Genomic DNA, 26481 nt, shown 5'->3' with positions numbered 1-26481 from the left:
AGTTGGTATAAGTGATAGTTATCTCGTACTCCCACAACTTCAGTGAAGAGCATCTACCGCGTATTGTCCTTCATCAGGGATTCCCGCGTCCGCGTACTGTCCTTTATCAGGGATTCTCAGGCCACTACTGGATTCGAATCCTAACCACCCGGGACAAGCACCAATGTTCTTTACCTCACGTAGGACGTCTCCTCATGATTTACAGGTTTCCCTTTCACATTAACGTACCTGGTCCGCTGATGGTTCTTGTTTGTCCCTGCAGTGATCGGGGGAGCGAGGAAGGTCCTCTGAGAAATCTCGGGGCGCGCCAAGGACGTCTCACTCTCAGCCGGTCCCGCAGCCGGGCAGAGAGGGTCCCATCTGGGTCGCCAGTATGATGCACAGAAACAAACTTCACAACTCACAAAGAGTTATAAAGTAGGGATGTTTACTTCGGCGCCGGGGTGCAAGGGGATTGTTCCTCAAAGCTTGCACACTCCTTCGGCGAGCAAGCAATTATTTATTACACAAAAGTATACATATTTATGAGATTATGTAAGACAAATCATACATATTCATAAATGGGGTGGAGTAATTAAAATATTTATGTCATCAATTCTAAAAATGTCCACATTATCTTTGCATATGTTCGGTTCTGGCTTCGGTGGTCGTTTACTTCCTCAGAGGGTCTTATTTTCTTCTTCCTCTCTTATCTTTTGGATGAACTTTTGGCCATTAATATATATTCCTCGGCACTTGGCAAATTCTGCATTTTCTAACTAGCTTTAGCCGGTTTTAAGGTTAGTGTTCCTGCTATCATTTTCTTTTAATTGATGCGTTAGTTCCTCAACAAGCATCAATTCTATTATAATTTTCTTTTAATTGACGCGTTAGTTCCTCAGCAAACTTGGCCCTCAGTGAACATCATGAGCACGGGTTTTCATAACGAGTTTCTTAAGGATTCAACAATAGATATGGTCACTATCTAAAGGCTTAGACAAGGTACCTATTGTACATATTGATTCAGCATATATGAGCTAATTACAAGTGTCCTATTTTTACATATCAGGTGGATGGTTTTACCACAGCCAGGGAGTTCCACTCAACCTGTCAAGGATTTTTTTCTTCCTGGTTCTTGCAGTAACAAGTTTTTTTTAAAAATTATGTATGTTTTCCACGGAAACTTCACCAAGGGAAGTGCAGTGTTTAGCTCTGATTGCTCTCCGTGTGGATTGTATCCGTCCTCAACCAGGCACACAGTAGCTTTCAGACGAGGAATGGGACTATTTCAGGGTGAAGTGAGCAATTGGGATGCCAAGCCTGTTTTATTTAAGGCAATCAGGTGAAAAGGTGCGGTTGGAGCTGTCTGTGTTGCTTACCCTTTTGACTGCAGTACTCCCCTCTAGTTCTCCATAGTACTCACTTCTACTACTCGGCTTCATCAGGTTTAAATTCCTGTAAAGTGATGCTACACTTTGCAACTGTTTCTACTTGATTCTTCACAAATTTGAGAATTCCCTGTTCAGGTGTCTCTGCTTTCTTCTCCCCCCTGTCCAGAACCGTATTTGACTGCAAGGGCTGCAGAGTCTGTGTTTCCTCCTTGTGGTGAGGAAAATATGGACATGAAAAAGAAACAGATACTGATTCTGAAAAGACCCCTTTCTTTGTGCTCATTTTCCCATTCCATTGCCTGTTGTCAGTTCTTAAATGATGTGAGTTACTCTGAGTCTTAGCAATCCCTTGTTTGCACCCCTGTGCTCAAGAGGTGCATCACAAGCTCTGTTTGGGCATTGCTTATGTCAGACAAGTAACTGTAGCCCTGTCTGAAAAATAGCTCATGCGTAAGTTAGTTCCTTGGCCGTAACAGAAGGGTTTCTGTTGGCATCTGCAAGAACTCAGGAGAAAACCCTGCTGATGGAAACCCTCAGAAGAAAGAGAAGGCTAGATAGAAGAACACATCAGGAGAGTTATGCTGCTTTACCCCAGATGGGGTCACACCTCCTGGCACGGTGACTGTGGGTAAGGGATCTCTCAGGCAGGACAGGATCTCAGGCAGGATCTCTGTCTGGCAGGACAACATTGGCTGCAGTTAGACATAAGTAAGTTGCCTACAGGGCTGTGAGTTCAGACCTACTTGGCAGAGTTTCTGACACACCTCACGCAGGAGGGCAGGGTGCTGGGGAGAGGGGAGCTCTCCCCTGTGCTGCCCCACAATGGCCCACTATGTCCCACTGCCCTCCAGGGAGGTATTACCCCTTCACCACTGCTCTCTCAGCCTTACCATCCACGGGTGTTTTACCCATCTGTTTGTGTGCTCATCCAGCCCGTAATGTCCTAACTTGGGTACAAGAATATTGAGGGAGACCATGCCAAGAGTCTTGCTGCAGCTGAGATAAATGACATCCACTTTTTATCTCCTCATGCACAACTGCAGGCTGTTTGGTGAGTTTGGTGAGGCATGATTTACCCTTGGAAAGTCCATGTTGCCAGTTACTCTCTTTTAGGCACCCAGAAATGTCACTCAAGAGGACTCTAATTGATGGCACACTCCCTGCCAATGTGAGCTTGTACATTTTTGTGGTTCCCTGGGTTGCACTTTTGGACTCTTTCAAAGATGGGTGCAACATTGGCTTGTCCTCTCCCACAAGAGACCTCTGCCAATCCAATGACCTTTCAAAGGGGATATTCCAAAGAAATATCGCTCTTCCCCTGTAACTTCATTACCATTATCCTACCTGTTATACAGTGTATTTAATGTCTCTATTTTTTCATGTGTTTTCACCTGCCCTGATACAATGACTGCTTCTAACATCACCTTTTCAGATGCAGACTGTCTTCTCCAATTTTCTCCTTCCCTTACTTGTTGTTCATTGAGATTTCTCTCACGTTTCCAGTTACTGCTTTGAGTTTCAGGGAGGAAAAGCTTGCCTGTCTTTCAGTAGTCTAATTGTCTCCTTAGCCAACTCTTTAATTATAACGACCTTTGTGTCTCTACCTACCCAAAACATTTCTCATAAGATTATCCCTTGTAGAAAGGCAACCTCATTAGAGGTAGCTTGTGCTTAGCATATATTTGCAGAGCGTGTTTTGCTGTTTATGAAGCTTTATCATGCTTTACTTTTCTTTGCTTGCAAATAGGAAAACAACTTCTGTGCCTGTGTGCAGCCAGTTCTCTAAGGAAAGCAGGTCTCATTGCTTACAGAAGCCCTCATGCACCACTGTCTTCAGCATCCCTGCCGCGAGGTTAAACTAATCGTGTGACAAAGTGAGAAACTGTTGGAGATGGCAGACCCCTAGTGAGACAATCAAGGGAAAAACCACCAGACAAAAGACGGGAAAGCGGAGCGTCAGGAGAAAAGGGTGAAGGAGGGAATAGAAGGTGCAGCTGTTAATGAGCTGGGGATGCCTGGGGGTCCCAGCCAGAAGCCCCGTGCCTGCTCCGTGCAGCCTGAAGCAAGACAAGAAACCCACTTGTGCAGTCTGAGGATCGCGTGCCTTTTGGATCTGGTGACAGGTTAACTGGTCACCCTCCTGTCAGGGTCAGTCTATGCCCAAAACCACCAGCATCAGCAGCACGGTGTGGGTGTTGTGACATACCGCATGCTACGATCGTGGGGTGGTGTTTCTCCATGCAGAGGGAAAGGTCCATTACAGAGACTGCTGTTCTCCCCAGATTCACGCACCAAAAGGGACACATGAAAATGCTCTCAAACGATACTCCTGCAAAGCAGCAGTTGTTTCACATGCCCTCTGGGGCCATCTCCAAAAAACTGAATATGCTGCACAGAGATGTCACCTGCATTGTGCTGCCCAGAAGGCAAGCCACAGCTTGCCTAAAAGGCCAGTCTAAACACAGAAAACACCCGGCAAGCTGTGGCTCACGCAGTATCAAATCACGGGCCAGTTTGTCCTCCTGTTACTCACAAGCTCCAAAACCATCCTCTGCAGACCAACCTCTCTTGCAGGGTGCAGCACCAGCCTTACCCACTCCCTCATTCTTTAGGCAGAGTCAGACAACCCAGCGTGGAAAACTAGGGTCAAATAACAGCAAGTTGTCTCGATTCGTTGCGTCCTGACTGAAGGGGTAACGCCGCCCACAGGCACACACACAGCCCCACACCCAAAAAACCAACAGATGAGCACATGTCCACCCTTTCATAAAGACTGGAGGACTGTATGGAAATTTCTTTCTGAACCCCCATGCAATCCTATGCCTGCGAGTAGCATGAAGGCCTTGGATAGTGTGGTGAGTTGACCTTGGCTGGATGCCAGGTGCCACCAAGCCGCTCTATCACTCCCCTCCTCAGCAGGACACGGGGGGAGGAAATAAGAAAAAAAACCTCCTGGGTCAAGACAAAGGCAGTTCAATACAGCCAAAGCTGCACGTGGAAGCAAAAGAAAACAAAAGATTTATTCTCTGCTTCCCATCAGCAGGCGATGTCCAGCCACTTCCCAGGAAGCAGGGCTTCAGTACGCATAGCAGTTGCTCTGGAAGACAAATGTAAATAACAAATCCCTCCCCCTTCCTTCTCCTTCCCCCAGCTTTTATTGCTGAGCAGACACCATATGGTATGGAACCTCTCTTTGGTCAGTTTAGGTCAGCTGTCCTGGTTATGTCCCCTCCCAAGATCTTGCCCACCCCCAGCCTACTGGTGAGGCGGGAATGTTGGAGAAATGGCCTTGGTGCTGTGTGAGCACTGCAAAGCAGCAGCCGAAACACTGGTGTGTTATCAACACCTTTCTAGCTACCAATGCAACGCACAGCACTATGAGGGCTGCTATGGGGAAAATCAACTCCATCTCAGCCAGACCCAATACAGGTATGTGCGCATTTCCTACTCTGGTAGAGATGGCAGTTCTGGTCATCCTTTCATCTGGTTTTGAGCTGAGAAACCTTCTAGGAAGGTCAGCTTTCCCATGCTCATCCGCAGTCCAGCTACCAGCAAAAGGATATTCCATTTGAATATGAGTCTCCTTTGTCTTTCCGCCACGCAGCTGGGTGTGATGGGTTGGAGGTCTCCAGTTTCTGCCCAGTTTGTTCCTGGCTGGAGAATGGGAGCAGATGTTCTTGGAGAAGACACAGGGGAGGGCACACACAGACACAGGCAGGAGCCTCCTCTTTGGAGAAAACCAGGGCAAGAAAATGCAGAGGGCAAAGGCGAGGGCAGTCCCCTTGAGACCGCGTTGCCTTGGGTCATATAATCATAGACTCATAGACTGGTTTGGGTTGGAAGGGACCTTTAAAGGCCATCTAGTCCAACCGCCCTGCAGCAAGCAGCGACATCTTCAACTAGATCAGGTTGCTCGGAGCCCCGTCACACCTGACCTTGAATGTTTCCAGGGATGGGTCCCCGGAGGGGAATGTGGACTGGGGACAGAGCTGGGAAGGGCTGTCTGGAGAAAGTCTTTGCTAAAGCTGATTGAGGCCCACGAGCAAATGCAGGTGATGGAGAATGGGGAAATCCTGCATTTCTGGGCCTGTGGGGGTCCCCAGGGTGCTGCCGTGTCCAGACCCCGCCCCATGGCGTGTCCCCAGCACGCGTCCCCGTGTCACAGCAGCCCTCTGTGAGGTGCCACGCCCTGCAGCGGTGTCACAATGGCCGGGCACTATATCTTCCTCCTGGGGCTGGTGCTGCCCCAGTTTCTCGTGGCTTTTGCCCGGAGGGAGCAGTGCATCCACCCGGGAGATCCTGCTGCCACGAGGAGGATGAGAGCGCTCAGAGGTGAGGGGCTGGCGGGAGGTTGGGGGCTGATGCCTGCTGGAAGCAGTGTCTGTCCCAGCCAGGTGCTGGGGGCTGTGTCCCCGTCACCTCTCATCCTGCTGCCAGGCACCTCCGAGAGGGCTCTGGCTCCATCCTCTCCCTGCCCTCCGTGGGGAAGCTGGGGACCGCTCAGAGATGACCCGGCCCAGCCGGCTCTTGTCGGGGCTGGCCAGTGCCAGCCCTCCTGGCCTCTCCTCGCAGAGCCCCGTGTCCATCCCCCACCCAGCTCAGGGCCCCTGCGCTGGACTCGCTCCAGCGCGTTGCTGCCATTCTGTCACTGGGGAGCCCAGGATGGGCCCAGTCCCCCAGGGTGTTCTTCCCACCGCCGCAGGGAGGGGAAGACTCCCTCCCCTCATCCCACTGACTGCCCTCTTGCCGGTACAGTCCAGCACAGGCTGTTAGTGCTGGGGGAGGCTGGGAAGATCCTCCCCGCTCCCTGGTGCAAAGCCCTGCAGCCAGCAAAACCATTTCTTTCTTTTCTTCCAGCTCTCTGCCCATGCCTGAGTGCCCAGTCCAGACCTGCGCGTTCTGAGGACGCAGGCAGGGCAACGGGAACCGTCCCAGTGGTTGTCACTACCTTTGAGGCCGTTGGGACTTCTCTGCTAAAGCGGTTGCAAGACAATGAGGTGAGGCAGGGGCGGGTTGAGGGCTCCCCTCTCCTCACCCCTGGCTTCCCTGGCTGCCATGGCCGAGGGGGATCTCGCCTGACGGCACCTCTGCCCTCCTGCAGGCGCTTCGTCCCCAAGCGCTGCTCCTGCCGCTCAAGCTGCGCTAATGCCACCGCTCCCTGCTCCTTTCCCCGGGAGCTCAAAGCGCTCACCGGGGCACGGCAAAGCCTCTGGCACAAATCCCAGCACCTCTCCAGCACCTTTGCCCAAGGGCCCAAGGCCCGCCCTTAGCTTTGCTTTGGGAACTGTCCCAGCGCCAGTGCTCATGCCGGTGCAAGGAGCATGCTGCGTCCCAAGGTGCAGGTTGCTCGTGGCTTCCCCTCCTCAGGGCATGGTCTCGTTCCCACGCTTCCCTGCATGGCCTTTTACCCTGGTGGAGTCGATCTCCCTGTCTGGCTCTCTGCTGACGTCAGAGGTGCTGCGGAAGATCTTTGCTGTTCCCCCGTGGCTGTCCTGACCAATGCCTGCAGCTCGTACCTCGTGCCCGTGTCACACAGATGGTTTGGGGGGCAGCAGGTCTCTCTCGTGGCTCCCTGGGAACGAGGGCAAAGCAAGTCCCATCACCCCGCTTTGTGGCCTGTCCCCAGGGTGACCGAGTGCAGACATACCGGGAGCTGGAGAGCGTCTTGCAGGGAGATGACGGCCGTTTGACGAGCGGTGTCGTGAACCGCCTGCTAGCAGAGGCGTCCAGTGACATGCGAGCAGCCCAGGTGAGCTTGTTCTCTTTCAAGGCCACCAAAGCAGCCGGCCTCCACCCCTGGTTTTGGGGGAAATACAGAGTGGTGCAGAGATGTTCCTTGGTAATAACCAGACCCAGCAGAGGTCCTAAGGGAGAGGCTCTGGGGACTTGTCATTACAGGGAATTTGGAGAGGGGACACAGAGAGCTGTGCAGAGCCGCAGCCTCAGGGCTGTTTGGAACTGAGCGAGAGCTGGGTTCAAGCTCAAGGTTATTTCTCCTGCCTTGAGGAAGAGCCATGGGAACCCACCAGCCCCACGGAGAGGTCCCAGGGGGGTCTTGAGTCTGCGGCAGTTTGTTCCTGGCATCTCCGTGGAGAGGGAGAGGGGGCAGCGGCACAGGGCTGTGCCAGGGAAAAGCCTTCCCTCGTCTCTCCAGGGAGCTGCTCGCCTACCCTAGGGTGCAAGAGGCAGCAAGTTCTGGGCCCGAGCGGAACTGCCCCAAGGGCTCTCGCAGAGGAGATGGGGTCATTCAGACTGTCTAAGTGCCTCAGCCTTTTTCTCGGGAGTGTTTAACCTGTGACGCTTTTGCAGGGTGTGACAGGTGACATGAGGACAGCCGCTAGCGATGTCCTGGTGGCTCTGGCCCGCTCCCACTTCCACTTTGTCATGCCCGAGCTCCAGAGCCACCTGAAGGCCATGGGGAAGGTCCCTGATGAGATTGTGCTCCTCACCTTGGGCAAAATGGCCCGCAGCTACGGTATGGCACCCTTGGCCTCCTGGGTTGGGCAGGGGTCTGTGATAATGGGGAGAAAGGATCCTCCCCCTCCCTAAATGCTCTGTGTTGAACTAGAGGGCTATGGAGTTGTCGTGCCTCCTTGCTCCCTGCCAGGGCCAGCTGGCAACTCTGCCCTACCAGCCTGATCCCAGCTCCCGAAGGGTGGGAACCCATTGGAAACAAACCCGCGGGGTCTCTGCCCCCCACTGTCCTCCCTGTTTCCCCAAAGGGCTTCCCTGCATCTCCCCTGGGGAAGGCAGCCCTCCCCATACCCTCTGGCATGTCCTGCGTGGCCCAGCAGCCCCAGCCCTGCCAGGGATGGACACCAGCCTCCCGTGTCTCTCACTGACACTCTCGGTCCCTCTGTCCCTGCCTTCTCTGCAGCCCTGCGGTGCATCCCCTTTGTGAGAATGACGCTGCTTGCCCTGCGCGCCACGCTGAGCCAGGTGGGGAGTGGCCGGATGCTGCGCACCGTCTGCAGTGGTGAGTGCTGGCTCCTTGGCCGGGGTCGCAGGGGCAGGGACTGGGGTGGCCTTTGATGCCTCCATGTGATCTCAGAGGGAACAGGGTGGGCGTCAGCCCACAGCGAGGTCAGGCCTTGTTGATCCCAAACTGCCGTGAGCGTGTAGAATGAGTGGGGGAAGCCCGGGAAGGGAAGGGAAGGGAAGGGAAGGGAAGGGAAGGGAAGGGAAGGGAAGGGAAGGGAAGGGAAGGGAAGGGAAGGGAAGGGAAGGGAAGGGAAGGGAAGGGAAGGGAAGGGAAGGGAAGGGAAGGGAAGGGAAGGGAAGGGAAGGGAAAGGCAGGGCCTGCAGAGAGAGATGCTGGAGGGGAAGGGGCCATTGAGGAGGAGAAGGTGCGATGGGGAGGAGGAGAGAAGCAGTGGGCTGTTTGAATCCAGACACCTCCAGAGCAGAGATTGCCCTCAGATCCAGATCTGGTCCTGGGCTGAGCCCTGCCAAGCTTGGGACTGTCCTTAAAGCAGGTTTGGGCGAGGGTGCAAGGTACCGTCCCTGCTGCAGACTCTCACATGCTCCCTTTTCCTTTCTCCTGGTGCAGTTCTGGAGCAATGGTCAAAAGGAGTCAACACGTACTTCTGCAACCGGGAGCAATGCCCCTTCCCTTGCGAGGGGGTAGCACAGTTCTGTGAAGCCATTTACCCGGTCTTCCGCTACGCGGCGGTACATTGGCTGGACTGCAAGGAGGAGGAGGTGAGAAGTGCTGCTTTCCACGCCTGGGGCCACAGCGGGCATGTCCACTGTGTCGGATGTGGTGGGTCCGTCTGTGCCCAGCGGGGTGCAAGCAGAGGGGTGAGGGGAGGGGGCTCCCTGACGGGAAGCAGCCGAGTCCTGGGGCCTTTCTGCAGGGAGGGCTGGGGTACCACCGTGGGGAAATGCTCCCTCTCCTTTGGAGCGGGCCCTTCTGCTGCAGGGCAGAAGGGAAAGGGAAACCCCTCTCAGTGGGAAGGGCAGACTGCTGTCCAGGGGATACTGAGCACTAGGCAGATCTTCAGCCCTCCAAACAGAGCCTCTCCCTTCCCTCTTCAGGACAAGCAGGCTGTCCTCAGGGCTGTGGCTGCCATGATGGAGGTCCTTCTGCATGAGGAGCAGTACCGCGAGCATGCCTGGGAGCATGTCCTCTGGCTCCTGCACCGGTATCAGGAGGTCCGAGACACCTCCCGGGTCACTGAGGTGAGGTGTTGTGCAGGGTCCAGCGTGGCTGCTGGGGTGGGTCTGCGCGAGTGCCACGAGGCGCTGGGGAGCTGTGGGGTGCCAGGAGGAGCTGGGAAGCCCTTAGAGAAGGAAGAGGGAGAGCAGAGGAGGCCTGAGGCTTCCTGGGCTCTTTGGGCAAGAAAAGAGCAACCCAGAGGGGGCCAGGAGGCAGGCAAGAGTCCCTGGGGCTTGTCTTCTCAGGAAGGGAGGCATTGCCACCACCCTAGGGCTCTGTGCATGGGAAGAGCTTTGCCCTAGTGCCCAGGGCCATGTCCAGTCCCAACCAGTGAGGGGCAAAGTCTGATGATGAGTGGGAAGTGCCAGGAAACTGAGTTGTCAACAGGGGGCTCTGTTCAGAGGAAAGACACCCTGTCGATGCGTCTCTGAGGGGAGGGCAAACAAGAAGCCCTGTGCAGGAGGGTTTGGGGTTTTCTCTCGGAGCTGCTGTTAGGGACTGCCCTTATGCCAGATGTGCTGGGTTTCTTCTTTCCCAAGTGCCTTTAGGTGGCTTTAGCCTCCTCTTCCTCCCCTATTCTCTTGTAGAGCCTCAGCTATGTCCTGGAGATGCTGGAGGCAGTTCAGACCCCAATACCACAGGGCACGGCTCTTGCCATCAGCACCGCTGTGCACCACCAGGTAAGGGGAGCCTGTGCCCAGTCATTGGCCTGAGGCCCACACACGTGATTGCCATGGAGGGGAAAGACCTGCCAGCTGGCAGGGCAGGGCAGGGCAGGGCAGGGCAGGGTGTCCTTCTGCCAGGACCTTCCTGCAGGCCAGGAGCACGCCAGGATTTGTGATCCAGGTGCCACCTTAAGGCTGCAGGATGCCTGATCCCGGCTCTTTGGAAGGGGCTGAGGGGCAGCCCAGTTCCCACAGCAATCTCCCTCTCAGCCCAGTTGCAGGAGGACTCTGGAGCACCAGCAGCCTAAGGGCAGCCTTGCGACACCGCTCAGCCTCAGCTCCTGGGCAGCCAGGGCTGCTGCAAAGCTCTGTGTGTGCCCGGGGCCACCGTGGGGTGGGCTGGGTTTTGGCTGTGGGTCCCGTGCCCAGGGAGAGGAGAGCGGAGAGCACCCTTTCATTTCAGTCCCTCTTAACACTATTGCAACTTTCTCTAAAACGGACCTCGTTCCCACAGCTCTCTGATGTGACCAAGGAGCCTGGCCTGGCCCATAAGGCAGCACTGTCCCGCTGCATCACGCTTCAGGGTAAGGAGAGAAGACTGGGCGATGCCCTGCCATGCCATGGCAGCTCCCTCCCTGTCCTGGGTGGTGGTGGGGCAGCTGCCTGCTAATGCAGAATGCGATTTCTTCCCTGCAGCACGAATGTGCCCCGAGGAGACGGTCATGTTTCTACACTCCCAGCTGAGTGGTGGGACTGAGGCCGGTCACGTGGCAGCCCTGGGCCTGCTGGGAGCACTGGCCCACTCTGACGGTCAGTGCCAAAGGAGCTGCAAAGAACGAGTCCCCCAGCCGAGCTGACGCCCCGCGACAGGGCTCGAGCTGTCCCCCGGCAGTTAGAAATGGCGGCACAGCAGGGATGATGCCCCAAGCTCAGTAACACGGGCAGGCTGATAGGCGGGCGGGTGGGCTGGTGCGCACAGGAGCTGCTTGTACCCATGCTGTTTCTCTCATCCTCCTCTGTGGTACCATATTACCATAGCTTTCAGTCCCTATAAACCAGCTGTGCCTCTAGAAACGGAGTGACTCTGGCTACGCTGCTGCCTCCTGTGAAGTCAGAATCAGGCCCCGCTTTTCTGTCCCGTTGGTGTGTGAAAAACTTGGAAGCTTCCGCCATCGGGGCTCTGCCTCAACGCACACCTCTCCATATCTCTTCCAGCACCTGCAGTGAGAGAGAAGCTGCCCCAGGTGGTGGAGGCCATGGGGTCAGTGTGCCATGACCCCAGTGCCCAGGTGAGCTGGTTTGGGAAGGGACGATGCCACCAGGGGAGGCAGAGGAAGCCTTTCCCTCAGGGCAGAGCTGGGGTGCCTGGGGAGCACCAGCGCATTGCCCAGGCGGTGGGTGATGGCTCCTCCCTGGGGAGAGCTGGCAGAGTGGAGCGGGGAGGTCACTGTGCTCTCTGGGACAAATGCCCATCCAGCCTGGTGCTAAAGCCCAGCCCTGATGCCAGGAGCGAAAGCTTCTGCCGTGTGCTTGTCACCTCTCCGCGAGCCACAAAGGCTGCCCCCAAGCAAAGGTGGCTTCCCTTTGGGTTTTGAACAGGAGGACCGTAACCACGCTCTCCCCTGGCAGGTGCGGAGGGCAGTTCTGGAGTTCATCCGGGAGCTGCTCAGCTCCGGACCCCAGAGCTGCTGGGCATGGGATGTGGTGGGGCACATCTTCATCGAGTTCAGCCGGAGCTCGGGCAGACTGGTAAGGGCAGAGCGGGACAGCCGGGGCTTTGACCGGTGCCTGGACTGTGCTGAGAGCTCCTGCAGGCATCCTTGGCCATGGAGAGCTCCACGCTGCAGGGCCATCAGCGCTGGCACGGCCGTCAGAGCGGCCTCCAAATGGCCGTTCCTCGTGGGCATCTGTGCTGATGTCGGTGGAGATGTCAGTGGATGATGTGGGTTTGCACCCGGGCGTGCCACCCGGGACTGCGGGGCTGCCTGCGCACCCCACGGGCTGAGCTGTGCCCACACGTGCCTTCCGCAAAGCCGCCTTGCAAAGGGAGGGGCTTGTAGGGACAGGACATCCTCCATCCTTAAACGCTGATGGACAATCAGAAAAACACGGCCAGTGCAGACACATGGGCCGGGCTAGAGGAACTTTCTGTGGTGTTCTCGTGCTCTGGCCCTCCAAAGCACACCCTGCCCATTCGATAACAGTCTGGGGGCCCGCATCCCTTCTGGCAAGGGGACAGGCTGTTTGGCAGTCCCTTTGGGGAGCATTTCCAGCTGGGTGCCCAGGAGATGAAAGCTGGGGAGCCTCCCGCTGACTTGCTGAGGATCTTCCCTCTAGCTGGGAGGTCCATGTGCATCGCTTTGCTCTGTGGCTCAGGGTGGCTCTGCTTTGGGAGCAGGGTGAAGGAAAGGGCTTCCAGGTGCCCCTCCGCATCCGTCGAGCTGGGTGTGCTGCCGCCGCCGGGGCTGGCACTGAGCACAGCCCTGCTGAAGGGCACGTTCCTCACCTCTGCTTTAGTGGCATGACAGCAGCATTTGGGCCCTGGGATCTGGGCAGACAAGCAGCGGCGCTGTCTGTTCCCAGGCTTCCCAGTCCTTCCCAGGGTCCGGGACCTGGTCCTCGAGCTGGCTCCAGCTGTCCTTGTCCTCCTTGACCCAGGAGGTCAGTGCTCCTGAGAGGCTGGCACAGGAGTACTGGTGAGTCGTGCCTGAGCCTTGTCGGTCAGGAGCTGAGAGTAACGGGGCTTTTGCCAACTCTGTCGTACAGGTGGCAGGAGGCCTTTTTCCCTGGGAAACGCAGGAGGATGGAGCTCTTCGAGCCCTGTGCATGGACATCCTGGGCTCTCTGGATGTCTCTCTGAGAGGGATGACCAAAGTAAGTCGCCCTGTGCCCTGCTGCTGTGGCCACTTCTTGCCTTCAGGACATTTTTCCTCATGCTCTCCCATGCCCTGAACCTCTCCCCTCATGTGTGCTGAAGTGCACAAGGCTCAGGGAAACGCAGACTGCCCTTTTCGTCTTCGAGCTGAGTGGAAATGCCAATACGGTGAATTGCCCACTTCTTCTCTGCAGCTCCTGTGGCCGAGGCTGCTGCAGTACGTGGTGCCAGCCCAGTACAGTGGCATGCTGATCCCGCTCTCCCGCTGTCTCCGAGCCCTAGTTGAGAGGTGGGAGAGAGCAGGGTGCAAGGAAGAAGAGGAGGAGCCTGATGCCGTGGACTCCCAGGAGCAAGGTAAGAGCCCCAGTGAGCGCTGCTGGGTTTGGCCGGGGGTTGGGCCAGTCCGTGTCTCCCTGCGCCCCTCCAGCCCTCAGCAGGAGCCTGGGAAAAGCAAAGGGCAGGCCCTGCATTGCCCCTTGCCTGGCGCAGAGGCCCGCCTCTCCTGCTCGCAGCGCTCTCCTGGTGAGCCGGGGCTCATTCCTGGCCACGCTGGAGCTGCCTTCATCTCATGCTGGGCAGCCCTGGGGAGCCCCCAGGCCAGCGCTGTAGCAGCGCAGCTGCTCTCAGCCCTCAGCCCTGTGCGAGGCATTGGAGGCGCGAAGGGGCAGGGCACGGTGGGGGCTCGTCGGCTCACCCGGCCTTTCTTCCTCCCCGCAGCCCGGCTGCCGGCTCCCCAGGCCCTGTTGGCTCGACTGCTGGTGAGTAGTGGGGCCCTGGGGAAAGAGCTTTCCTGGCCAGGGGTGGTGGGAGAGCCCGGGGCAGAGGTGCCGTTGAGGCCAGTGCTGGGAGCCCCCGAGGAGGAGGCAGCATGCCCGAGTCTGCCCGAGCCCATCGGGGATCCCACTCCTTTTTCCGGGCTGGCAGCACCCCGGGTGAAGGCCTCAGCTGCCGCTGCTGGCTGAGCGGTGCCGAGCTCCCTCCCTCCCTCCTGGGAGAAGCTGCGGCTCTGGCAGCAGGAGCGACCTTTCTCTCCTGCCCTCGCCTAGGTGGTGGTGGCGGCTCCTCACAAGAGTGCAGAACGTGCAGTCGCTGCCTTGCAGCTGCTGCAGGCCCTCCACCGCAGGATCCACAGAGCCTTGGGGGCAGCGTGGGCGACTGAGATCCCCCTCCTGCTGCAGTCCCTGGAAGGTAAAGTGCGGGTGGGGAGGGAGAGGCTGGAGGGAAGGGAGTGGGGGCAGGAAAATGCAGCTTCCCAGCGTGACGGAGGAGAATTGTCCCCAGTTCCCCAGCACTTGCTCTGCTGCCTTTTCCCGTCCAGGGAGCCAGCACTGAGGCTGGGGGCAGCCGTCCCCCAGTGTCAATTCGGCCCAGGGGATGGACGGGGCTGGTTTTGTCCCCTTGGCTGCCAGGTCTTGGTGGCACTCCCCCGGCCTGCCCGGGACGGTGTTAGGGGGAGGGACAGGACTGGTGCTCCTGGAGGGGGTGCAGCCCCTGGCTTTGGAGGACCAAGTCTCCAGGCCAGGCCAGGTTTGCAGCAGCCGTCCTGGGCAATAGCCTGGGAGAAGGGCTGCAAGTGGGTAAAAAGCGGTGGGTCATTAAGGAGAAAATGTGTGTTGCTGGTGCGTGCTGTGACTCAGTGGTTGGAGTTGTTCTGGGAGCTGCAGTCAAGCAGTGGGGATCTGCTGCGGTCAGACAAATGCCCCTGGGATCCCTCCTGTGTCTTGGGCCTCGCAAGGGCTTTGGCATAGCTAGGCCCCTTCTAGGCTGATGGCCTTAGACTTTTGGGAGGTCTGATGGCAGAGGAGACCACCGGGCTCGCCTTTGGTGTGAGCTTAAATAGCAGCTTCCTCTTGCTTTCTAGGAAAAACCGGGAACTGCCTGGACTCTGCAGAGTGGGAGCACCGTGTACTCAAGGTACAGCATCCTTGGAGGGGATGTCACAAATAGAGGGGGCGAAGAGGGAGCAGAAGTGGGAGGAAGCTCAGGGCTGCCTGTGTAGGCAGCAGGAGGTGGGGGCACCTCCTGAGCGCCCTGCGCCTCCCCCTGCAGTAGGTTCCTGCCCGCTCAGAGGAGCTGCTGTCTGCACAGGTGCCACGGCTGATGGCTAATGCCCTCTAACGCTGTGGCACACGCCTTAGCACTGCCTCCTCCTCTATGTCTGGTGTGCCGGGGGGTCTCACCTGAGGTGTTAGGAGAAGAGGGACGCTGGTGAAAAGAGGGTTGGGTGGGGCAGGGGAAGAGTCTGCCATTCCCGGCAGCTCTCCCCCAGCAGCATCCCGGGACATGTGAGTGTGGAAAGGGCCCTGACCAAGGGCTTCCTCTCCTGTTCACCCCAGTTCCTGCGAGCGTCGCTGGAGCCCATCGAGGACAAGGCCTGGACTGTGGACCTGAGCCAGGAGCTGAGCCAGCAGCTGGGCAGCTCTGCCGCCGGCTCCTGGGAGAAGGTGTGTCTCCTGCCCCATGTGGGGGCCGGGGTGCTTTGCCCACGCAGGCGGTTTCCACTTCTTCCTCTTCCCTGGCACCCAAAAGGCGCTTCCCCCTGGCTTGCCTCAGTGGCTGGCTACAGCCTGGCACTGCGGCCTGCCTCGCCTGCTCCCAGGGGCAGTTGGGTCCTCCTGGGGCCAGTCGTCTCCTGACAGGTTGGGCCGTGACCGCATCTTGGGCTTGGCCTCTTCTCTTTCAGCTTTTCCTGTACAAGGCTCTTGGGACAGCGCTGGCAGCTTGTCGGGACCTCAGACACGTCCAAGGGCAGGTGCTGAGGTTCCTCCAGGAGACAAACCCCATGGAGCTGTCTGAGGCCCAGGTGAGGTGGTGCTCATGTCCTGAGCATCTGCTGCCTGTTCCTGGGGGAGAGGGAGGGCTGCTCCAGACCTTGATTTCCCCGTTGCTGCCGTTTCCCCCTTGCTGCAACGTCCTGCCTGGCCGTTGTTGCTGACCACAGCTGAGTGCCTGGGCTGGAGCCGACTCCCTGTTTCTCTGTGGTTGCAGGGAATGATTTCTGTTGTGTCCCACGCTGCCCAGAGCCACTTCCACCTGGTCTTGGACGCGGTGATGATGTTCTCCACCGCCTCCACCAGAGACGGGTTGTCTCAGACTTCCATGGGCTGGAAGGTAAGGGACCCAGGGTTTTGCTGTTTGGCTTTCCTTTTTTGGCCTTATTTCCACTTCTACACCTGCAGCAGCCAAACCGTGGCAGCTGCCTTTAGGTTAGCCCTCTTGTAAGAGCTACGCGAGACCTGTGTTTCAGAGGGGATGTCCTGGCATTGGGGCCCCTGAGGTGTCTTTGGAAAGGACGGGGTTTGACACCGGGTGGATCAGAGCCACCCAGCTGGGGCAGCTGCAGCGGTTGCTTGCTTGCAGCCACGTGGCCCCTGACTTAACTTCAGGAGGAGCTGGCAACAAGATGGGGTGGGCACGGTGGGACAGTCTGCCGCTTCCTCTAAGCTGAGGCTGGGAGCAGGAGCCTGGCGAGGTCTCGCTGGCTCTGCTCCCCCCACCTCGGGGCCATGGGGACGCCTTTCAGGGCAGGGCAGGGCCCTGCAGAGAGAGCGGTGCAGCCTGGCCTGGGGAGGTGAGCAGACTGGGCTCATCCGCACCCCTGACGCGCACGGGCTGCACGTCTCTGAGCAGCACCATGACAGGCTGTGTCAGATACCTTGCCACAGAAGGGCTCCAGGCAGCTCCCCAACCTCTCAACTCAGTGGTAAAAGAGCCAGCAGTGTGTGCGATGCTGGCTGCACCTCGTCCCCATCCCCATGCGAGAAACCAAGCTGTGGAATGGGAACAGCTCCCAGCCCCAGAGCTTGCAGCTCGAGGAGCAGCTTGGGGAGCTGCTGGGAGATGCCCAGGGAAACAAGGAGCTGGGGAAGGTGCAGGGCAAGGCCTGCTGCAGGAGCCTGCAGGAGTCTCAGGGCATCTCTGTCAACACAGGTACAGCAGCAGCAGCAGATGGAGAGAGCCCAGGCCATTCGTGCTGCTCTCATGTGCACCTACAGCGGCATTGCGCTGCGTGCCCCCAAGGAGCAGCTGCTCACCCGTGTGGATGAAGAAATCGTGGGCAACATCCTGCAGCTCTCCAGAGCTAAAGAGAGGGTAGGAGCGTGGGGCACGCAGGGCAGGGATGCCTGGGTGTCCCAGGTCCAGCCCCTCGGGGCTGGGGTGCACCGAGATGGATGGTCTCTTTCTGAAGATCTCCCAAGGAAGGGTTTGTCCTCAACGTCCAGAGGCAACCCCGCCATGGGTTTCCCCTGCCCATGCTCCTCTTCCACCTCTCAGCCCTTCAAAGAGTTGAAGGGGTGCTTTGCTCTCTTTGGCCTCAGGACTTGCAGCTCAAGCTCGCCCTGGTGCAGAGCATCACTGAGGTCAGCTGTGCCATCCAGGCTGTGGGCGACTGCGGCAGCTTTGAGCTCTCCTTAAAGCAGGAGGCGACGTGGACCTTGCTGGTGAGTGCCCGTAGCCAGGGCAATCTCACGGGGGAGTTTTGGGCTGCACCATCAGACTCGTTTCCCCAGAGGCACGATGGTCTCTGGGCTTCATGTGAGCTCCTGGAGCTGTGTACGGAGCTGGTGAGGCCCCTGAGTGGTGGTGCTGGGTGGCTGTGGCTGGGGAGCAGGGTCCCTCCTGCGGTGCCTTTGGGGATGTGTGGGGGTGACGGGGCAGTGTCTGCCCAGGCCTGACGGGAGGGCTGTCCAGTGCCCCTGTGCACTGCCAACTCTGCGCTTCTCTCTCTGGGACTTGCAGGACTGGATAAAGGAGGAGCCCGGGGACTCCCTGGTGTATGGAGTGTTCCAGGCCCTAGGGGAGTTGAGGTGAGGTCTGTTCCCCGGGCTCTGGGGACTCCTGGTGTGCCCCATCCCAGCTGGCTGGGGCAGCCCCAGTGGCCTTGAGCATGGGGCCGGGAGCTGCTGGGGCTGTGGAGTGGGAGGGTGTCCCCCATGTTGGGTGTCTCCCACAGGAAGGGAGCCCCCAGGGTTCCTTAACCTGGGGGCGGGGGTTTGCCTGCTGCCTGGGAGGAGGCAGGAATTGCTGGCGCTGAAGGCAGTGCTTGCTGGCATGGGGTGGGGGTGTTGGATTTGGGGTGCTCAATTAAGAGGAACCCAGCTGTGGTTTAAGCCCCTCTGGAGAGGGCTAGTAAATCCCCTTTCTGTTTTCTCTTCCTTTTCCCTCTGGCCAGCAAGCTGAGGCCACCTCTGAGCAGGGAGGAAAATCGCAAGCTGCTGGCAGTGTGCTGCCAGACTGTCTTGTCCTTTCCTTCCAAGGAGGGGATGAAAAAGGGCAAGAAGACAGTGAGGGCAGCTGTGAACATGCAGGTACCCACCGGCCAGTGCCTGCCCACCCCTGGGTCAGGATCCCACCTCAGTGCGCCCCGGCAGCCCCCATGATGCAGAACCTCAGCTCTCCTTTCCTGCTTTCAGCTTTTGCACAGGAGAGGCATGGAAGACCTGGGCCATCTCATCGAAACCCTTCTGGAGGCAGAGGAGACCTCTGCCGGCTTTGACGACGTGATCCATGTGAGCAGCCATGGGGCAACAGGGAAAGTGTCGCAGGGGCAGAGGGTCGAGGCCTTAGAGGGTGTTAGGAGATGGATACCTTTCCTATGGGAAAGTGGGCTTTGGCTTCTCGCTCTGAGGCTGTGTGTCTGGCCCGGGCCAGGGGATGAGCTGGGGGACGGGAGCGCCCGGCCACTGCAGCCTCAGGCCAGGCAGAGCAGTGGGCCCTGACGGAGGGAAAGCCCAGAGCCAGCCCTGAGCTGGGTGAGAGCAGCCTGGGGGAAGGCTGGAGCGGGGAGACGCCGGCAGGGAAGCAGCAGCTGGCTCAAGGCAGAGGCGGCTGGAGAGAGCGAGGCGGTGGAGGCTGCAGTGCCAGTACTGAGTGGGGCTGGGAGCCATGCTGGGAAGGGGCCAGAGAAGGAGGGAGGGGGAGAGGGATCTCAGGGAGAGAAAGATGCCTGTGGTGAGAGAGATGCACCCTGCCTCAGGTCCTGAAGGGTTGGCTCACCTCAGCCAATGGATGGGAGCGTGAGAGAGCCCTGCGGTTTTGCGCCCATCTGCTGGGAGCTCGCAAGGAGCTATTTGAGCTCATGGTGAGTAGAGCCCCTCCGTGTACCCTGGTGCCCCCTTCCCACCCTTCATGGCCCCAGAAGGGAGCCCTGCCCAACTGGGTGCTGGGTTTCGGGGCTTCAGGGATTACGGGGCAGGCCTTCTGCCTGCATCTGCCCGGTTGCTGCTCCTGGAGCAGAGGCAAGCGGGTGCTGGGGCTGCCTGCGACCCTTTTCCTGCTGCTCTCCCCTGCAGAGAGGACGTTCTTGTGAGCAGTTCGGCTCCCTGGTGGGACTGCTGGTGACTCTGACCAGCGACTGCCTGGCCATGTCCTGTCGGAGGGCATGGGTATGCCTTGGCTACCTTCTCCAAATGCAAGGTGAGGAGAGCGGGCACTTCCCAGCCTTGCTCAGCCTGATTCACCCACTGCTGTCTGAGAGCAGGACGTTGTCACCAATGCTGGGGACTGTCCCCCTCCATGTCTGTCCCCCTCCATGTTCAAGGAGAGACAGAGGGTGGTCAGAGAACTCGCTCGGATGAGGTCCCTGACGTTTCAGAGGGTGCCTTCCCCCTCGCTCCCTGCCTTGAGCCTGGAGAGACAGGCAGCTCCCTAGGCAGTCTCCAAACTCATCGCTGCCAGGCAAGAAATATCCTGCCAAGCACAAGAGAGGAAACCAATTTGTTGCCCAGAGCAAACTGGGCAGGGAGGAGGGATCTGAGCTGCAGGCCCAGAGCGTGCTGCAAAGGTCCGCCTGTGCTGAGGTAGTCCCGGGGAGGTTTCCTGCCTCCCAGAGACGATGGTGGCCTGTGCGTGAACAGGGGGTGCAGCTGCTAGGAGCAGAGGCTGCTGAAACCCTGAAGCCCCAGCAGAAGGTTCCCAGAGGAAGAGGGCTCTTTCCAGCCGGGGATTTGTCAGCCATTTATCAGGCTCGGGAAATCCTGCTGCACTGAGTTCAGGAGGGCCCCGGGTTTTCCTGTGGCCTTCACTGCCACCCCTTGGGTTCTCCTTTAGCAGTATCTAGGGCCAGAGGTTGCATTTCTGTAGACGTGACTCCTCTTTTCTCCTGGTGTTTGTTCCAGCCAAGACCATGAAGGCGGTGTTTCAGGCAGATGAGATCAGGTGCCTGGCTGAGGAGCTGAACAGCCCGGACACTGAGATTCCGGTGGAGACCTGGACCAAAATAGCAAAGGTAACTGGCCCCAAAACAGCGGGGTGGGGGCCCAGCTCCTGGGCTCCTGCATGTCTCCCTGCTCCCCTCCAGAGTCTCTTGCTGGCTCCAGAGCAAGCTGTCCAGATCGCTTAGCCGCATTAGATGCAAACAGCACCGTGTGCACAGCAGAGGAAAAAGTGATTGCCTCCTCCGTGACTGCTGAACTAACAGTCCCGTCAAGTTTTCTTTCCTTTCTGAATTGCTGGAGCAGAGCTGTGACATGGTCTTTCCTGTTCCTGACTTCTCTCCAGGCTGTTTGCAAATGCATCCCTCTAGCGCAGGCTACGGACTTTCTGACCGCTGTCCGGGACAGATTGCTGCATGTCACACCCACACGTGCAAGAGCAGTGCAGAAGTGGGTGTTTGTCTTCCTGGAGGAATGCAGAAAGGAAATACTCCAGGAGGTAAAGGAGATCTTTTTTCCCATTTCACTTTGTCTTTTCTCCTGTCGGCTGTTGCACTGCAGCCTGTGCAGTTGGCATGGGCTCAAGAAACACCACCTGTGTGCTGAGCCGAGGGGCTACTGATGGTCTGAGCCGGGCATTAGCAACTGCTGCTGGGGTCTGCTCCAGCTGGTGACAAGGATATGGGCACTTCTTGTCCAAAGTCTCCCGTTGTCCACGTCCTTCCCACGAGTGAGGCACTAGGAGGCACCGACCTTGCCGTTCCTCCCCTTCCTCCGGGGTCACTGTCAGTCCTCCCTGCCCTGGGACTCACTTCACCCTGCTCTTTCTTCCCTGCTCCCCAATTCCCTCTACTCTGAGCTTTGCTGGGCATGCCAGGTTTTCCATAGGTTGCATAATTGTTCATTGCTGTCGCTGCTTTCCATGTGCGACTGTGGTGTTTCCCAGCCTGCAAGGTGCCCTTCCTTTAGCCACCAGTTGCTGCCTGTTTGTAGCCTGGGAGCCTCTGGCCTCATGCTGTGCCTGCCCTTTCAAGGCTCCTGTCCTCTTCCTCTGCTTGTGCTCTGCTGCGCTCCATTTGGGCTCCAGGGCCAGCAGCAGCTCGCTCAGCCCAGACTAACTCCGTGGCTGTCCGTCGCTGACAAAGGTCGATCGCAGTGACAGCAGCCACGGGTGGCAGCCCACTGGATTGCGCCCAGCTGAGCTAAAGCTCACCCAACCATTAGGCCGCTGCTGTTACAGCCAGGGCAGGGTGTCCCTGTGCCGTCCCTGCAGAGCCCGTGGCTGCTCCGGGCAGCGGGAGCGCCGCATCCATGGGCTGTGGGGTCACCCCTTGCTGCTTCCCCAGGCGCAGAGCAGGTTCTGTCTGCACTGCGGGCCAGAGGTAGGCAGCCGCAGGAGAAGCTGGGATCTTCCACGAGACGAGGGACCTGGCTGCATCTTTGTCCTTATCATGGCCACAGCTTCTAGCTGTGAAAGGCTCAAACAAACACCCCTTCCTTCAGGGGAAGTTCCTACGTGTGGGGAAGGGGTTTCCACTTTGGGAAAGGAGGGTAGGGGCAAGGAGAAGTGTCCCCGGAGAACTGGGTTCCTCTGGAAGGAGTCACGTGCCCTTGCAGAGGCCCTGCAAGGCATCTTCAGGGTCTCAAAAGCGTGTTTGGTTTTGCTCTTGCATCGCTACAAACAGGTGGGGTGAGGTATTCAAGTGTTGGGTGTGAAACGTGTCTGTGTCCTCTGTGTGCACAAGGGCACGCAGCTGCTCATACGGTTGGGCCCAGGCCCATGCGAGTGAGTGCACGCATGCCTGTGCGTGCGTGCGTGCGTGCGCACAATTGCCAAGAGCACATCCAGCTCCAGACGTGAGCCAGGGTCAGGCAGGGTGGAAGGGGTGAGGTTTCGAGCTAGGTCTGGACTCAAGGGAGCAGGCACTGCTCATGTGCTGAATGACTGTGTCTGGGCCCCGCAGGAGGGGATAAAGGATACACCGAACCCTTCTTTCTCCTCTTCTTCCATTCAGGTGCCAAAAATCCTGAAGACCCTTTGCACCTACATGCAGCAGAGCACCCACAGGCCCTTCCTGCTCCGGGCCCGCTTTCACCAGGAGCCCCTCATCAGCAGTCTCCTCCAGAAAGGTCTGCCCATGGACAGGTACGTGCACTACCCGCTTCCCCGCTGTAGTCAGAGACCCTGCAGCTTGCTTGCCCTGGGGTGGTCCAGTTGAGAAGCAGGACTTTTGTTCCTGCCTGAACAGTCTTGAGTGTTGCAAGCCTGCATGCTTGTGTCTCTGCCGTGAGTGGGGCGTCGTAAGCCCCATTGCGGATGAGGAGGTTTGAGGGCACTGCAGGACTGCGAGGATACGGGCTCAGGGGTGAACGTCTCTTCCCTTGCAGTGACACGGTGGAGCTGTGGAGGACCCTGGGGAGAAGCACCATTGTGATTCATGTCCTGAGGTGCTTAGTGGAGAAACTAAACAGAGCAGGAAACAACCGCCTGTGGACTTGCTCTTGCGCTTGTGAGCAGCACAGTCATCAGACTGTTCTGGAGACTGTGATGGTACGTTCAATGGCAGACATGTTTCTGCAGCTTTGCACCTGCTAACTCTTACTTCGGCATGAGGGAGTCAGGTGCCCTTTGCAGAAGCCCCTGGAGACTCCCAGGGCGCTGTGCTGGGCCGGCCTCAAGCAGTGTGGGGAGCCGGCACAGTCTTGTGCTCCTGAGCCACAAGGCTGTCGCAGAAGTGACAATTGCGGACAGTAACCCCGCCTGCCCCAGGCAGGCAGGGGAACCAGGCTGGTGGGAAAAGGCCTTGCCTGAACAGGTGCTTCTTGGTCACGTTTCTCTGCAGATCACCCGTGCCATCTCCGAGGTCGTGGTTGCCCTGAGGGACATGGAGGAGTTCAGGCAGCTGCTTCCCCACCTCCTTCCCAGCCTCCTGAGGTGGGCCAGTGAAATGCTGGACGAGGAGAGGCTGCTTTCCCCCCTGGGAGAAGGCTGGAGACAACTGTTCCTCGAGGGCCAGGTGCTTGAGGAGAAGCCCTGCAGGTAAGGCGCCACAGGGGCAGATGGAGGGGCTGGCTTCGGTTCCCCTCGCCAAGGCACGTGCCTTTGTGGGGCTGAGGGAGTGCTTCACCTGCCCCGCTTCCTAGATGTGCAAACCGGTCGTCATGGTTGGTTTTACTTCTGTTCCTTCATGGGGAAACTCCAGCTCCCAGGCAGGAAGGTCTTAGGCAACCCGTACTGCGGACGGCTGTCATCTTGCCTCCTGCATACCCTTGCATGCACACCAGCATTGCACTCCCTCCACGGGCCCCCGCTGGGAGCAGAGGCTCTCGTGGGCACTGGTGTCATTCTTCACAAAATGCTGGTGGGAAGAGGTATTAGGTGTTGCCTTGGCAAGTATCGGGCATGGAGTAAGCCTAGGAGCGTGGGTTTTCCTCTGCGTCAGTGGGTTTGGGGCATGATGAAAATGCCAGTGTCGTTAGCTGCAGTCTTGAAGGCTGTGAAGCAGCATCTCAGGGGTATTTAGCTCTGCTGAAGATAAGTATTCCCCTAACTTGCTGTGATTTGAGATTTCCTTGGGTTTGTGGTGGTGGTGTTGTTTTGATTTGTTTTGTTTGTGTTTGTTTATTTTCTGGTTTGTTTCTTCTGCCAGGATTTTCCTTTCAGCTATAGAGTTGGTGCTAGGCAAATGCATGGCGCAGACGTGGATGCAGCGGCTCATGGATCAGTCAGTGTGGGCTCGCCTGGAAGACGCCCTGGCTCACCCTGAGGGGGTGCGTCTCCTGACCAGGTAAGAGCCCCAAGGATGCACCTGGCTGCCTCCTGCGGAGCTGTGCCCAGGGAAATGGCTGCGGGGACCCTTCCGGCATGCCTGGGAAGCCGTCCTGAGCTAAAGAATAGTGTCTGCATCGGTGCACGTGGATTTTGGAGACCCGGCCTGTGGCCTTCCTGGCTAACTGTGTGTCCCTCGCTTGTGTCCCCTGTGCAGCGTCCTGCTCCAGGCTGGGCTCGTCTCCCCCTGGCTGGTGAAGAACCTCTTGCCATGGCTGGGTTCGTGCTCAGTTAAGCTGCGGGTGACAGCTACAGCCTTCTTTGCTGAGGTAAGGCAGGGGGTGGGGAGGGAAGGGTTCAGAGGGTTTTACCGAGATCCTGCTCCTTGGGATGTCTTTTTTTGTGGGAAGATCCCTGGAGAAAAGGTCCCTGGAGCGGAGCAGCCAGGGGAGCGCCTGGCCGGGACCAGGTCCCCACGGCACTGCCTGTGTCGTTCCAGCTCTCGGGGCTGCAGGACAACAAGGAGCCACGAGTGAGGCAGGCGCTAGAGGAGTCTCTCCACGATACCTGGCCCCAGCCAGCACCAAGGAGTTAATTAAATAAAGCTCAGCACAAGATGCCTAAAGGGTGCTGTATCTTTTTTTTTTTCCCTGATGGCACCCTTGTGCTTGGTGGGACCACATGTGGGTGACACCGAGGCTGGGGGCTGCCAGCTGCATGGCCCCTCTCGGATCTTCCTGGGCTGGGCACAACGGAGTCATGCCAGGACAGACCCCAGAGCAGGGCTCTCCCCATGGGGTCCTGGGGCCTTGCCGTGCCCTCCCACTGCCCATGGGGATCCCCTTGCCACCCCTCCCACCACGGCATGTCCACCTCTGGCACCAGCAAGGGGTGGTGCAGGGAACAGCCCAGGACAGGCCTGACCATCCCACCACAGCAGGCTTTGCCCCCTGGTGTCCTACCATGCTGGGACCCCCGACGGCACTTGCCCAGGGACACAGTGTGGGTAGCAGGGGAAAAGGGGGGCACTGGGGGGAGTAGAGGGCACTGGGGGATGGGTGGGGGGAACCAAGGGAGGCACAGAAGTTTACAGGAGCGTGGGCAGGGGGCAGAAGGGGGGCACTGGGGGACAAGTGGGGAATGTCGGGGGGCATCTTAAAGGGTCAGCTATGGCTCAGGGGCTGAGCAGAGGGACAGAGCGTAGCAGAGGGCTCTGGCTGGCCCATCGGACCCCTGCCCACTAACACAGGCCCCACTGGTGCTGCTCCCCAGCCCCGGCAGGCCTGGGCACATCTGTGTGGGGCAGGGGCAGCTCCACGCAGGGAGCCCATCAGCAGAGATGTGGTTGCACCTCTCAGGCTGCTGGGCACCCTGGCCCTGCTGCGAGCCCATGTAAGCCTCTGGTCCCCTGTCCTGGAGGTCCCACCAGACGTGTGATCCAAACTGAAGACTCTGCAAAGTTTGCTCAAACACGTGCTCCCGCCTTGCACAGTCACGTTCCTTGACAGAGGTGAGGATGGAGCTGGAAGAGGGAGTCGAGCCCCTGACTGGGTGGAACACCAGGCTGGGGGGTGGGTCCTGCCGTGGAGGGGGCACCAGCAAGGGCCGAGGTGCTGGGGGTTTCCCTGGGCACCGGCAGTGCTGAGGGCTCTGGCAGTCCTGGGAGGTGAGTGTGTCAGGCGCGGGGCAAGCGACCGAGCTGGACCTTCTCCGGTGGCAGGCGTTTGTATGAGCGGGGCTCAGAGGGACCCCCGTCCTGCCCCACCGCTGCAGGTCAGTCCGAGGCACGTGTGAGCCCTGGCTCCCTGCACATCGGGCTTTGTGCCGCCCTCCAACGGTCTGAGCCTCTTCCCAACCCCACGGAGCTTCTCAGCCCTGCCAGTAACTCCCTGAGTTGCTGCTCATACAGACCAAACACCTTGGTTAAGCTGCATCACCTGAAAGAAAGCAAAGGACCAAGAAGCCAGAGACGCGGGGAGAGAAGTCCCTGCAGAGTGGAGTCTCTGGAGATGAATGTCTTTGGGGGAGATTTCTCATATCAGGCCAGGCCTGGAAAACAGATGAACCTATGGAGTGGGAAGGCTCCAGTAGGCAAGAGCTGAAAGGGGCTGAGCTCTGCCTGCTAGCCTGTTTTATGAGCTCTCCTGACAGCAGTAACAGTAACAGCAGCAACCCCAACAGCCGCTGAAGACGGGCTATTTACAGAGCACAGTCTCCTCTGAACAAGTACAAGCATAACTCCTGGCACCTCACTTCCCCCCAAGCAGCCCCCTCCTGCCCCACTCCTGTGGGTGCCCCACAGCCAAGCTCTGGGCTGGCTCGGGGGCTGGGGGAAAGCCTGTGACACTGGCCCACAGGGGCCCAGTGCCCCCAGGAGCCCCAGGCCAGCGCGGCCCCAGTCCTGCAGCCGCAGTCCCCCAGGGCACGACCAGGCTGCACTGTCCCATTGCACCACACCACCGCTGTGGGAGCTGAGGGGTCCCCAGGCAC

General features: G+C 58.5%; 2 protein-coding genes across 2 annotated transcripts in view; one reads left to right on the top strand and one right to left on the bottom strand.

The window, feature by feature from the left end:
- LOC132317903 (T-cell surface glycoprotein CD1b-3-like) overlaps nt 1-26481 on the bottom strand; it is a 118225-nt gene that overhangs the window by 71815 nt on the left and 19929 nt on the right. The window lies entirely within an intron of this gene.
- Nucleotides 6347-24586, top strand: LOC132317857 (maestro heat-like repeat-containing protein family member 2B). Its single transcript, XM_059823164.1, has 30 exons — nt 6347-6367; nt 6997-7119; nt 7680-7845; nt 8248-8346; nt 8920-9071; nt 9408-9551; nt 10116-10208; nt 10708-10777; nt 10890-11003; nt 11409-11482; nt 11823-11942; nt 12960-13067; nt 13263-13422; nt 13786-13826; nt 14115-14256; nt 14930-14982; nt 15405-15512; nt 15752-15871; nt 16057-16179; nt 16999-17160; nt 17809-17876; nt 18494-18578; nt 19362-19485; nt 20187-20296; nt 22277-22368; nt 22611-22773; nt 23066-23262; nt 23873-24010; nt 24209-24320; nt 24491-24586. The coding sequence occupies exons 2-30, from the start codon at nt 7105-7107 to the stop codon at nt 24584-24586; spliced, it is 3249 nt and encodes a 1082-aa protein (XP_059679147.1). The 5' UTR covers nt 6347-6367; nt 6997-7104.

Source organism: Gavia stellata, chromosome 12 (genome assembly GCF_030936135.1).
Source record: "Gavia stellata isolate bGavSte3 chromosome 12, bGavSte3.hap2, whole genome shotgun sequence".
Lineage (NCBI taxonomy): Eukaryota > Metazoa > Chordata > Aves > Gaviiformes > Gaviidae > Gavia > Gavia stellata.
Note: the sequence above shows the minus strand (reverse complement) of the source record. Positions and strands in the feature narration are given on the sequence as shown.